The sequence below is a fragment of the Poecilia latipinna genome, unplaced genomic scaffold (genome assembly GCF_001443285.1).
Source record: "Poecilia latipinna isolate Pla-1442-1.1 unplaced genomic scaffold, P_latipinna-1.0 Scaffold348, whole genome shotgun sequence".
NCBI classification, from domain to species: domain Eukaryota; kingdom Metazoa; phylum Chordata; class Actinopteri; order Cyprinodontiformes; family Poeciliidae; genus Poecilia; species Poecilia latipinna.
Window position 1 is genome coordinate 384,436 of NW_015112964.1, and position 12,568 is coordinate 397,003.

At 43.2% G+C, this 12,568-nt stretch overlaps 2 protein-coding genes across 2 annotated transcripts in view; both read right to left on the reverse strand.

Annotated features, from left to right (window-relative positions):
* tmem198ab (transmembrane protein 198ab) overlaps positions 1-5,324 on the reverse strand; it is a 13,271-nt gene extending 7,947 nt beyond the window's left edge. The window contains exon 1 of the mRNA XM_015035807.1: positions 4,946-5,324. The gene's annotated coding sequence lies outside the window, so the exon portion shown is untranslated. The remainder of the gene's footprint in view (positions 1-4,945) is intronic.
* A 1,198-nt stretch (positions 5,325-6,522) lies between these two features.
* cyp27a2 (cytochrome P450 family 27 subfamily A member 2) lies at positions 6,523-12,524 on the reverse strand. The gene is made up of 10 exons (XM_015035808.1): positions 12,517-12,524; positions 11,788-11,978; positions 11,327-11,526; positions 10,921-11,118; positions 10,666-10,829; positions 9,048-9,214; positions 8,120-8,201; positions 7,805-8,041; positions 7,513-7,631; positions 6,523-7,012 (listed from the first exon to the last, which is right to left on the reverse strand). Exons 2-9 carry the CDS (start codon positions 11,949-11,951, stop codon positions 7,515-7,517), a joined length of 1,329 nt encoding a protein of 442 aa, XP_014891294.1. The 5' UTR covers positions 11,952-11,978; positions 12,517-12,524; the 3' UTR covers positions 6,523-7,012; positions 7,513-7,514.
* Between the last annotated feature and the right edge of the window lie 44 nt (positions 12,525-12,568).

Sequence of the window (12,568 nt, forward strand, 5' to 3'; positions counted from 1 at the left end):
ACACACAGCCCGCTCCATATTGCCAGCTAAACGCTCTGAGCCTTTTTTTCTATCCAAACATCATTTTAATAATCATCCTGCGGTCAGAGATTAGCAAGCCAAGGCCGACTGACCCGCTGTGTGTGTCGATGTGTAAGTGTGTCGAAGTGTGTGTGTGTGTGTGTGTGTGTGTGTGTGTGTGTGCTGGGTTTGTGTTGGCAGACGGATCGCCCCCCGATGTAAAAATAAAAACAGAAGTTTTTTTTTCTTCTGCTGCTGCAACAATAACACCACCAGGCCCCACCTCCTGCTTCCTGTCTGTTGTCATGACAACACAGAGATGCAGACTGACAGGAGAGCAACAGATCTGAGTCTGCAGCTGGACCAATCGGAGGCACGGCTGCTGCTCCCATAGCAACAGCGTGAGCCAATCAGGGAGAGTGTTTGTGTGGGTCCTGCTGACTGTGAGGAGGACATGCAGGATGCCACAAAATTACATTTATTTATAGTTGTCAAATTATTATCAATATTTACTGAAATTAGGACTTTGTGATGTGATGTGATTACTGATTAGTTTTTACTTCTATATAAAAATGTGTTTATTTTATTTTTTCCTAAACATGTAAATATGTTTGTTTACATTTTTAAAAGAGAAAAACAGAAAAATATCCACATAAAAACAGAAATAAAACTTTTAAAAAATCACTAATATTTGAACTTTATAAATCATATGGATACTTTATTATTGACAGATTCTCTACTTTCTGTTAGTGTGAATCATATTTAGTTTATGTTTATTCTGATCGCCTGAATCCTGGCCAATCAGGAGCAGCGTGTCAGTTACCATGGCAACGATCATCAGAATTATGGTGACGATGCTCTGTGTGTTCAGTTATAAATATCATTTTCCAAATTGGAAGAAATCAACTGGAATCTTTTGACAAGAAAAGTTTCAGCAACAGAACCCTGAAATCCAAGATGGCTGCCGCTTAGAAAACATGTGAAGCTGTTGTAATGAAAATCAATCAAAATCAGTCACAACTTGTTCATCTGATGTTCAATGTTACACTCAAAGATTAGCTGCTAGCTAGTCTGGCTATTTAGCATTTAACATTTAAACTGTTAGCATCAATAAACGGCCATAAAACCAGCAGAGAGTCAATATCCAGTTTTACTCCAGGAAGCAGGAAGTAGGATGGATCCCAGAGGATCCCTGAGAATCAGAGAGGATTCTGGCTGAAGTTCACAGGTTTTCAGATTTCTAGGTTTTCAGGTTTGGTTCCTGATTTGATCTGGTGGATAATTTTTACTCTGCAGAGAAAACGATGAACCAGGCTGAGAAATAACAAAATAATTTATTCAAGTTTTAGATTTTGAAACATTTCTGAGGCTGAATTTAATGGAAAGATCATTTTGGATCTCCATGTTCCTGAATTATTTTAAAAATATTCCAGGTTTTCAGAAACACTGGAAGATTTATAATCTGCTAAATGTTGCTGCTTCAGTCTCTAATATCTGGATTAAAATGTCATTTTATCAGGATGTGTAATCCTGCTAACAGCTGGACTAATAATTCAGATTATAATCTGTACATGCTGCTATTGAGCTATTTATTCATCTGATTTATTTTACAGCTGAAGAAGAAACTGAAATATATTTAACAAAAAATATTCCTGGTTTACAGAAATAATGTCTTTAAATCTGAAGGAAAAGATGTAAAATAATTTAATCTTCATATAATTAGAGTTACAGAATAAAAATCAGATTCAGCAATAAAACCGGAGCAGAAAGCAGCCAGAAAATGTCTGAACCAGGTTGACCTTTGACCTCTGAGAAGACTCCAGGCCTGCAGATTCACTCAGATATGATCCAGAATAGTTAATCTCACATTATTGACTGATAAATCGATCAGAACAGAAACAGACCCGGTTCTGGTCAGCAGGACTCCACACCAGTGAAACCAGTGAGACCAGCTTCACAAACATCCTGTTAATGTAGAAAATGTTTTACTGAACCAGCAGCTTCACTTTGACCTGAAATGTTCAAAATGAGAGAAAATATCTGAAAACATTCTGGAAGGAAAAACTGAACACAGATTTAGAAATAAAACAGGAGATCAGAACATGAGCAATAAGCAGAGCAACAGCAACTCCTGGTTGCTGCTTCCAGCAACGTGAAACGCTTCATGCTGAGCAGCAACTGTTGATGCATCAGAGAGCAGATTTCACCGACAGCCTGAACGCAGTGCATGTGCGTGTGTGAGTCAGTCTGTGTGTGTGTGTGTGTCAGTGTGTGTGTGTGTGTGTGTGTGTGAGTGAGTCAGTGTTCCTGCGTAGCCTCCACAGACCTGCTGCCGTCTGACTTCATCGTGATCCTCAGCTGGATGCCGAGCAGAACGACAAAGTTTACAGAAAGTCAATTTCTGAATCATTTCATGAAATAAAAATAAAACTAAACCAGATCAGACTTTATTTAGGGTCTATAATGTTTAATGAAGTAGGAAAAAAAATTTAATCTTCACCTTTATCTAAAGTCTGACTGAAGTTCTGGACGTCCAGCGAACTGGACCAGAACTGAACCGTACCAGATGTTTACTTCCTCAAACAGCTGAGGTCCTCTCCTCTGATTGGTCCTCAATCATCCAATCAGCTTAGGGTCAAAGTGTTGAGGAAGGAGTTGTCAGGAGGGTATGAACAGCCAGTCAGATGCAGAGAAACATTTGATGAGTCAATCATGGATCAATAAAGTTCTGATGGATGATTAAAACCCTGCAGGTCCATAACTAAGGATCTAATTTATGTGGGTCAAACTGATGGCCCGAGGGCTAAATCCGGCCCGCCACAAGCTCTTCTTGAGGCCCGAATTACATGAGTCAGTCCCGACGGTTTGTTGTGATTCTGTGTTCATGGAAACTCAAGTTAAATCAACACAGCGCCACATTTTTAAGGCTGATGCATCAATGTGAGATTTACTGAAATATTTTCTGAAAAATGCTGACAGTGATGCTAACTCCCACCGGCAGGTGGCAGTAAGTCTTATTCATGTCTTATTCCTCTGCTGCCTCAGCCTGACCTGATGTCCATTACTATCAGCTAATATCCATTATTATCAGTTATTATCTGTGATCGATACGGCAAGGAACAAAAAGTCACATTTACTGCCAGAAATAATAACAAATATTACAAATATTTCAGAATGAGCTCCACAAAATCAGAGATTTTAACTGTAAAAATAAAAAAGTTACCAAAACAAACAAAAACCCAGTGAATTCTGGAGGATCAGATGAACAGATGTTCAAATTTATTTAATTTTAAGAGGAACTAATCCAGAGAGTCCTATTAATATTTGAACAAGTTATTAATGGGTTTTATTGATTCTGGTGCCGCCGGCCCTTTAAGAGCATTCATGTTGTTGAGTTTAATCCTGATTTATTCTGAAAATGAGTTATAAACTCTTCATCAGCTGAATAAAGTCCATCAGTCACTAAAATCCAAAATTAAGCGAGTTCCAGATTACAACTCAGATTAGGATTATCTGAACAATACCAATTATTACTGCAGGTTTACTGATCGATTGATCAGTGACTTATTAAGTCAGTCAGCAGATATTTCATTTAAGTCTTTTTTATAACAGCATGTTAGATTACAGTGTCGTTTCTGCTGCTCCAGAGGCGAGCAGCAGAAAGTTTCCTGACCCGCTCCGATGCTCCTGAACGGCGCCGCAGGTCAGATCAGCAGCCGGGCCGGCTGGCCTCCATCGGCTGGATCATCAATATGAGCCGCCGGGGCTGATGGGAAAACGTGACAGAGACGCCGCCGGCAGCAGACGTCCCATCACAGGGACGGAGACAGACTGTCCTCTGGGCTGATGCTCCACTGGGAGCTCAGGATGAAGAGACACGACCCAGAACGACCTTCATGACCTCAGCATTACCAGGCAGCAGAGACCCAAAACATGGTGTCAGTGAGGTCAATGGTTTACCAGGGGACACGGTCCATTAGAAAGATTTTCAAAATAAAGGATCAGAACGATCACCTGATAACCAACTGAAATCACATCAATAAATACGATTCCCTGAACACCTGGAGCTCCACCTGAACAACTAAAGCTCCACCTGAACAACTAAAGCTCCACAGACCTTAAACAGTCCAGCTGAGCCACCAGCTCTGTCATAGGCAGATGACCTTTGACCTCACGTGGAGGCAGGTGAGTCACGCTTCATGACTCGCTCTGCGGCTCATGCTGATCATTCTGACGCTCTCGCCCACCCGCCGCCATGACTTGGCGAGGCGTTCTCACGCCTCCTCAGCAGGTTACATAAAGACGCAGAGGAGCTGGCGAGTGATGTCACTTCCTGTCAGGTGGCAACCTGGAGACAGAGGAGCCATCATAAACTCAGATTCATCTGCTGATGTCACTTCCTGTCTGATGAGACCAATCAGCTGCTGAGGATCAAACTGATCCAACTGGATGAAGTGAATCAGAACCACAGGCTGATCCCATCAGAACCAGAACCAGATCAGAACCAGAACTGCAGCACTCCATTATTCAGGCCTGATTTCTCAAACTGTAAAGTTTCTGAGATTTATTCTGATTGTTGTAACAATCTGCAGTAACCTCTGACCCCTGCAGTAACCTCTGACCCCTGCTGTAGCCTAATGTTTTGACCCAATGCTTAAGATGAGGAATCACGTGATGCGTTCACGTTCCGGTCCAAACGCAGGAAAATGCATCAGCGCTTCTGTCTGTTGACTTTCTGGAAACATGTCAACGTGACGTCACATAAATTACCAGGTTTTAGCGAAGAAGAACCGGAAGTGTTGCATTTCTGTTGGATTCTTTCACGACCCCTTCACGGACCGTGGGACAGCTCACACCCATAAACACAACATGCATTAATCCGTTGGTTTTAACGAGTCAGGACCACGTCAGAACCGGGTCAGAACCGGACCGTGGAAGTACTCACCATGTTCCCCGCGGCGGGTCGCGGTTCCTCCGCCTTCACTGCGGCCCCGGGGCCCCGCGGAGTCCCGCGGAGCCCCCCGCACCGACCGACTCCATGGCTCCCCGGGTCCGCAGCAGCAGGCAGGGCGGTGGGCTAACCATCCATCAGAACCGGGACCGGGACCGGGCTGGGAGGACGGAGACCCGGTTCTCAGCTACACGGACTGCTGGAGCATCCAGGCTGCGGTCCGGTCCGGATGATGAAGGCGGTGCGTCAGGAGGAAGAGGAGGAGGAGGAGGCAGCAGGCCTGTGCGGCGACCCCTGCTGGCAGAGTTTATAAATGCACCTTTAGCTGTAGCAGCACCGATAGCTTGATGCTAACTCGGTAAACCAGCAGATTTTACAGCAGAAACACCCGGAACCATAAAGGAGATAAAGGAGATTATTTTAGACAAAAAACTCTGAGAATTTAGAAAGAAATTACTGAGATTATTTTCACAATTTATGAGTTTATTTATTTCGACTTTTGAAACTCAGAAATTTCCTTGTTTTTTTTGTTTTTTTAAATCCAAGATTAATCTGAATATTAATCTGAGTTTTTTTTAGCAAATATTTATTCTTTGATGATGATTCTAATACTAATACTCCGTCATAGAGACCCATTAAATAAAAACTAAAAATAGATTTTTATAAGTGAAATAAATGCTGAATCTCTAAAATGCAGTCAGAAATCTGGATGTTTCTCCCGTCAGGATGAAGATGGATCCTGGAGGGAATCATTTATCAGAGGATCTGACAAGTTTTCCTCAATTCTGGGGAAACGCCGGCTCTCTGGGACCATCCGTCATCTCATCATTACTGGAGCAGATCTAAGCTTACTGTAACATCACATCTTTAATCATTGAAACAGGGAACCAGATTATCAGCCCTGAAAATGACTAAAAGAAAATCAGAGGGAAACATGGTGGTGGCAGCATCATGATGTGGAGCTTTAAGTCTCCAGTCTGGAACAGAAAAGTTTCTGCATGAATTAGAATTTTCTGGATCAAACTAAAAATAAAACAGGAAGTCAAGATGATGGAGGCAGACTAGGAGCTGCAACTGGACCAGCAGGTGGTGACTGGTTTACAGAGCAGTGTTCACTGGTTTACTGTCACATTAGGAATGGAAAATGTTTTAAAGTGGTTTAAGTCTGAATTCATCAACTAGCTGGTTAAAGCTGGGCGATGGGTCCAAACTGGATCTGAACTGGGTTGGATCAGATGAGTCAAACACCAGACTTTTTGTCTGACCAGTGGATGTACTGAATGTTTGCACTGGAACCAGTTTGAGTCCATTTGGGTCCAATCCATCTGGACCAGAGTGTTTGGTCATAAAGCTGCAGTCGGTCTCCTACTGCTGTAAGAAACTCCTGCAGCTTTGAAACTTGTACAGAACAGAAACATTTTATTAAATAGTTTATTCAACTTTATGGAGAGAAACAGAAATATGAATAAAAGCATCAAAAAGGATCAACATCCAGAATTTAAATGATTTACAAAATGTTTCTGTTAATTTCAAAATATATTTTTTCTAAGTAATAAATCAGAAATACAAAGTTCAGAATTTAAAAGATGGTTTTACAGTAAAATAATTTCCCTGTTGTAACAATAAATATACTTCAGAAAGGCACAGGTACATTCAAACACATGAAGAACGCAGTCAGGCCGCAGCAAGCTAAATGCTAACCACATATTAGCAACAAGCTAAATGCTAACCAAACTGAGCTTCCACTTCTTCCTCTGATCTTCTCCATCTGCAGGTCAAAGGTCAGAAAGCTCATAGAACTACAACACGATGTCGGGGCCGGTGGTGGAGGTGTCATGATGTGGGCCATCTGTTCCAGAGCAGCTGGAGCTCAGAGCACAGAAACGGCCTAGTCAAAGCCCAGACTTTAAAAGCGGTGAGGACAGAAACCGATACAGAGGCAGAAAATCATCTTCAGCTTCAATAAACTGAATATTAATAAAAATGTTTCTGTTAAAGCTTCTCCTCTGGACGTGGTGAAGAATCCAACCCTGAATGAGGCGTCGCCCCCTGCTGGAGGCTCTGAGAAACACACAAACAAACAGAACAAAGAGCCATGAGGCTGGAAAACAGGATGAATCCTGATGAAAACATTAATAATACTGATACAAAAATTAATAATTCAGACAAAAACAGCATTAATGGGGATAAAAACATAAAATGTATGAGAAATGCTGCTGAGTCAGAAATCTTTTATTAGTTTGTATTACTTCATTTAAAATCTGTTATTTTATTATTAAAAATGTGCTGTAATTATCTCCAGCAGGTAAATCTGGTTATGTTTGGCCTTCAGGGGGCGCTACAACAACTAACACACCAAGCTAAAGTATTCACACCCTGAATAAACTGATCCAGAAACAAATTTAATGTTTTTATCTTCCTGAACATCAACATGATGAAGATCTGTTCAGAGATTTTCTACTTCCTGTTGGTCAGAAATGAGTTTCAGTGAGACTGACTGTGGAGGACATGAAGAAGCTGTAAACGGTTTCAGAAAACAGCAGGAGAGCGAGTGCTGCCACCTTCAGGCTCTGGGCAGGAAGCGCAGGTTGATGGGTCTGGACGGGATCAGAAGAGTTCTGGTTTTAGGCTCAATGAGAGGAGATCCGACTTCAGGGTGAACGTCGTAGTGCTGCATCAGCTGGAGGACACACACAGGAAACACACACACAGGAAACACACACACACACACAGGAAAACAGATACATTAAATAAATCAAAAACACACTGGTCTGTGTCTCCCTCGCTCCTTCTCTCTCTCTGTGTGTGTATGTGTATGTGTGTGTGTGTGTGTGTGTCTCCTCCCTTCCTCACCCTGGACAGAGCCAGGTGCATCTCCATCTCTGCCAGCCTCTTGCCGACACAGGCTCTCACTCCGACTCCAAACGGGATGAAGCTGTAGGGATGATGGCGGTAGAAACCAGGCGTGGCTCTGCCGCAATGGCTGCTGGGAGATTCCAGCTGCAGCCAGCGCTGCGGCAGGAACTCCTCCGGCGCCACGAACTCCTCCTCATCGTGGGACGCAGCGTAGTGACACAGGTGGAACTGAGTCTGCAGGGGGACAGAGAGACAGATGGGGGAACAGGATGAGGACAGACAGACAAATGCATCTCCTCTTTCTCCTCTTACCTTCTTGGGGAACCAGAACTCATCCACCACCACCTCGTTCTCTGACACCAGCCGTCCGTTTCCATGCACCACCGGATACAAGCTGCAACACACACACGCACAGACACACCCACACCCACATAGACACACACGCACACAGATCAGGACCTTCCTGTCTCTCTGCAGGCTGTAAGACGCTGACACGCTCCATGAAGCTCAGACCGAAACTTTCTGAACATGGTGGTGGCAGCATCATGGCCATCGCCATGGAAATGCTCAGCAATCGGATGGAGCGCTGAGGGCGGTGAACCAGAAAAACTTTGTTTAAAAAATTTATTTCAGTGGCTTTAACCTGCAGGCAGGAGAGACAGAGGCTTGTTTAAACTAATTAAAATTTATTTAAATGAATTTAAATTCTGGTTTTTCTCCTTTTAGCTCATGATTTTAATTTAAGTTCATTTCCATCTGAATACAATCCTCCATCTGGAGTTTTTCTTTTTCTCTGTTTTTATTGGAACTGAAACTTGACAGGAGAATATGGATGATTTAGAGCGGGCTTTGACTAGGCCAACAGGAAGCAGGAAAAGGTTCTGAACTGCTCCACAAACTGAGAATAACAAACCAGGAGGCATTAGAAGTTCCTACTTTGACTAGGCCCTTCTGATCAGAACCAGGTTCTGTTCTGACCCGTCGGGTCTGATGAGGTTCTGTGAAACTAAACGGGTCAGAAAAGGAAAAAGCTAAACGTCTGAGGATGTTTTTACCTTAAAATCATGATTTAGTCTCAGATTTCAGCTAAACTATGACAGAATGTGAAAACAGTCTGAGAAAAACTTTGATTTGAGACGAGATTCTGGAATATTCCGAAATATTCTGATGATATCTCATGTATTTTCTTTATTTTCTGTCACTTCCTGCTTCCTGTCAGGTTGTGGGCAGGGCGTCTCACCGCAGCGTCTCCTTGATGACGGCCCTCAGGTAGGGCATCCTGCCCAGCTGCTGTGTGCTGGGCGGCCGGCGGTCGGGGCAGACGGAGTCTACCTCGGCCTGCAGGCGGTTCTGGGCGGGTCGGTCCCGGGCCAGATGGTACAGAGCCCAGGACAGAGTGTTGGACGTCTGGAGGAGGAAACGTTCAGTTATAGATTTATTATTTACAGGTTTGATCTCTGAAATGATCAGAACCAATCACTTCAGAACCCAGATTAGGAGGATAATCCCAGATTATCATTAAACTGCTTATCAAAAATCCACAGAGGAAGAAATTATCAAGAAAAACGTCTCATTTATTTAGAATATTGTCATTATTTCATATTTTATTTGTTCTAAACATTTTTATCAATATCTAGAAAATATTTCAGATGATCTTTATCTGTATTTAATTAGTTTTCATATTTTGAAATATTTTGGTTCATTTAGATCCTAATTTATTAGATTATTGAGATTAGGACTAAATAAGTGATTCATCTGAGGTTTATGAATTCATCACTTTTGGTTTATATTTTATAAATAATATAAATATTTTTACAGAATCAAACCAGGATTTAGTTTGTTACGTTAATCTGGAGATAAAATCTGAGTCAATCTAAAGGAGCAGAAACAAAAAGTTGTTAATAATTAATAAAATGTTAATATTAATTAATAAGCAGCAGCTCCGGTTCCTCAGTCTTCATGACGTTTCAGATTCTCTGATCAGAAAAACGACGACACAGCAAAATGTTTCCTAAAGCTCCAGCTGAACCGAAGGTTCAAAGGTCAAACAGGAAATATTAAGATGATTTGAACAAACTGTGACATTTAGATAACTGAGTCTCTGCTGATCGTTGCTCCTGCAGAGACTCAGAGGAATTAACTCTTTGTTCTGTTCAGGTCTGAACCTGTTCAGATATGATCTGAATGTTTCAGCTCTGACTCATCCAGAACCGAGCGGCGCCGAGGCGAGGCGCAGCGGGTCGGGTCAGGTCAGGTTTCTGTAATCGATCCGCTTCATCTAAGAGCTTCATAAAAACATCTGAAAACAATGACTAGCTGTAAAGACATCTCCAGGTATCAGAGGAAAAACAGGAAGAGGTTTACCATTTTAAAGAGAAACTAATTATTACATAAGATGTGTTTTCATGAACTTCCTGTTGGCAGCAGAGGAAACAGAAACAGTTTGAAGAAACGACAGAAACATAAAAACATTTTCTTGAACGACACAAAACAAAACTATGACCAGAAATCTTAGTTTTACTGTTTTTTCCTCTATTTGTCACAAAGAGCCTCAATAAAATTCAGTAAATTTGAAATTATATTTAAATGTTAATGTGTGAAACTTACTGATTCACTTCTTTAACTGAGAAAGAAACGCAAACTGATGGGGAAGTTTGCTAAAATAGTTCATCACATTTTTATTGTTTTTATAAATAAGTTCATTGAGGCTGAAAGAAAAGAAAAACATTATCACCAAAAAACCAACAACTCATATTTCAGAGATTAATTTCTGTTAATCTGAGTTTCTGGTGTTTTTACTCCATTCAGTGTTCCCATCTAAACATGGCGTCACATCGATGCCTCATGGCGTTACTCACCGTGTCGACGCCGCCCAGCATCAGCTCCGTCACGCTGATGTAAACCTCAGCTCTGCTCAGCCTATCAGACGACAGCAGGTATGTCAGGTACATCCCCTCACCGCCCCCGCCATTGCCAGGCTGCGCCGCCAGCTCCGCCATCCGCTGGTCCACCAGCTTCTGAGCTGAGGAGACGAGACCGGTTATTGGGACCAGTTACTGGGACCAGTTACTGGGTCCGGTTCCGTGTTTCAGGAAGTCCAGCTGCTGACCTACCTACGCCGTAGAGGTCGTCCCAGGCCTGGACGAAGCGTCTCCAGAAGGGGAGGAGCCTACGGCTCCAGCGCGGCAGCAGCACCACCAGGTCGGACAGCGTCAGCATGTCGTTGACGGCGGTGATGAAGCGCAGCGTGTCGGTGGGGATTTCCTCCTGTAGGCATCCGAGCCGCGTTTCAAACAGGACGGCAGAAATGCCTGCAGGAAGGCAGGTCGTCAGCTGATGAGAAGGACACGCCCCAAAACATGAAGACACGCCCCCAAAACATGAAGACACGCCCCCAAAACATGAAGACACCCACTGAAGGCCACATCCCCAAATCCCCCAATCTGATAAAGGTCACACAGCTGTAGCAAATCACACCCCCAGCCTGATGCCCCGCCCCCAGCCTGAAGCCTCACCCACCTTCAAAGCCAAACTTGTAGAGCTCGGCAGCCAGGTCGGGCACGGTGGCACCGTCGGGGCTGCGGCGCCGCAGTAGTTCCAGCCGGGCCAGCAGGTCGTCCACCACGGACTGGACCACCGGGGCGAAGACCGACACCTCTCTGGGTCGCAGCATCTTGGGGTTCAGGACACTGCGGATCCGGTGCCACTCCGGTCCAGATCTGTAGAACCACAGTGAGACCCGATCAGCGATCAGAGTCGGACTGCTGAAAAATCATGAGACTTTAAACGTTTATGAAGAAACAGAATTTTATCAGGAGCCTGAAGACGCTTTATGAGGAACCAGACATTTCTATTCAGCCACACGTTGTCATGACAACAGATTAGAGTCACAATTCAGATATTAATAATCAACCAGATCTGGTTCTGATCTGGTTCTGATCCAGTTTTGATCTGGTTCAGCAGACAGACTCTGGACTCACTCCACATGCAGGCCGTACGCCTGCCCCCTCAGGTCCCGGTACTCCTTCCAGTGCGGCAGCTCGACCCGGACCGGGTACCGGCCCTCCTGCTGGATCACCTGGGCAATGAGCCGCGGAGACGCCACGTTCACCAGCTGGAACGGACCGAACCGGGATCGCCACATGGGGCCGTACCGCCGCTTCTGGAGGCACTGAGGGGAGACAGAGGGGTCAGGGTGGTGGAACACACATACTGTAACACACACACATGCACACTGTCACACAGACCCATCTAGCCAAATGGTTCTGGAAGCTCAGACTGGTAAACGGATCGTCTCTCAGAATTATTTCAGCTTCAGCAGCTAAATTAAAACATTTTGGATCATTTTATTTAAAGATTTCTTCTGAAGAAGTTCCAGGAATGTTTCATCTAAGCTGAAGCACAAAATTTAAATATTTTAGTTAAAAAAAAGGCAAAACATTTAAATTTACAAGTAAAATAAAGAAAATCACTTTTGGCCGTTTGTCAGATATTTTTCATCTTCATTTAAAACTTTTTGATGTAAAATATTATTTGCATAACAGCAGAGAAATAAGTTCATGCTATTAATCACATCTATATCTATAAAATCACATTTATATCTATCCATATCGGGCTGAAAGATGCAGACAGAAAATATTTAGAATATTTTATAATAAAAACTAAAAAAAGGAAATAAACCAAAGAGACTCTGAGAGAAAGAGAGTTACCTGCAGCAGTGTGTTTTACCTGTAGCAGTGTGTTTTACCTGTGGCAGTGTGT

Excerpts from the sequence above, each read along its gene's own strand:
- cyp27a2 (XM_015035808.1), bottom strand. The coding sequence starts at position 11,951 with ATGTGGCGATCCCGGTTCGGTCCGTTCCAGCTGGTGAACGTGGCGTCT. Across the intron at positions 11,119-11,326 it reads CTACAAGTTTGGCTTTGAAG|GCATTTCTGCCGTCCTGTTT; the intron begins GTGGGTGAGGCT and ends GCCTTCCTGCAG. Across the intron at positions 7,632-7,804 it reads TGCACCTGGCTCTGTCCAGG|CTGATGCAGCACTACGACGT; the intron begins GTGAGGAAGGGA and ends TGTGTCCTCCAG.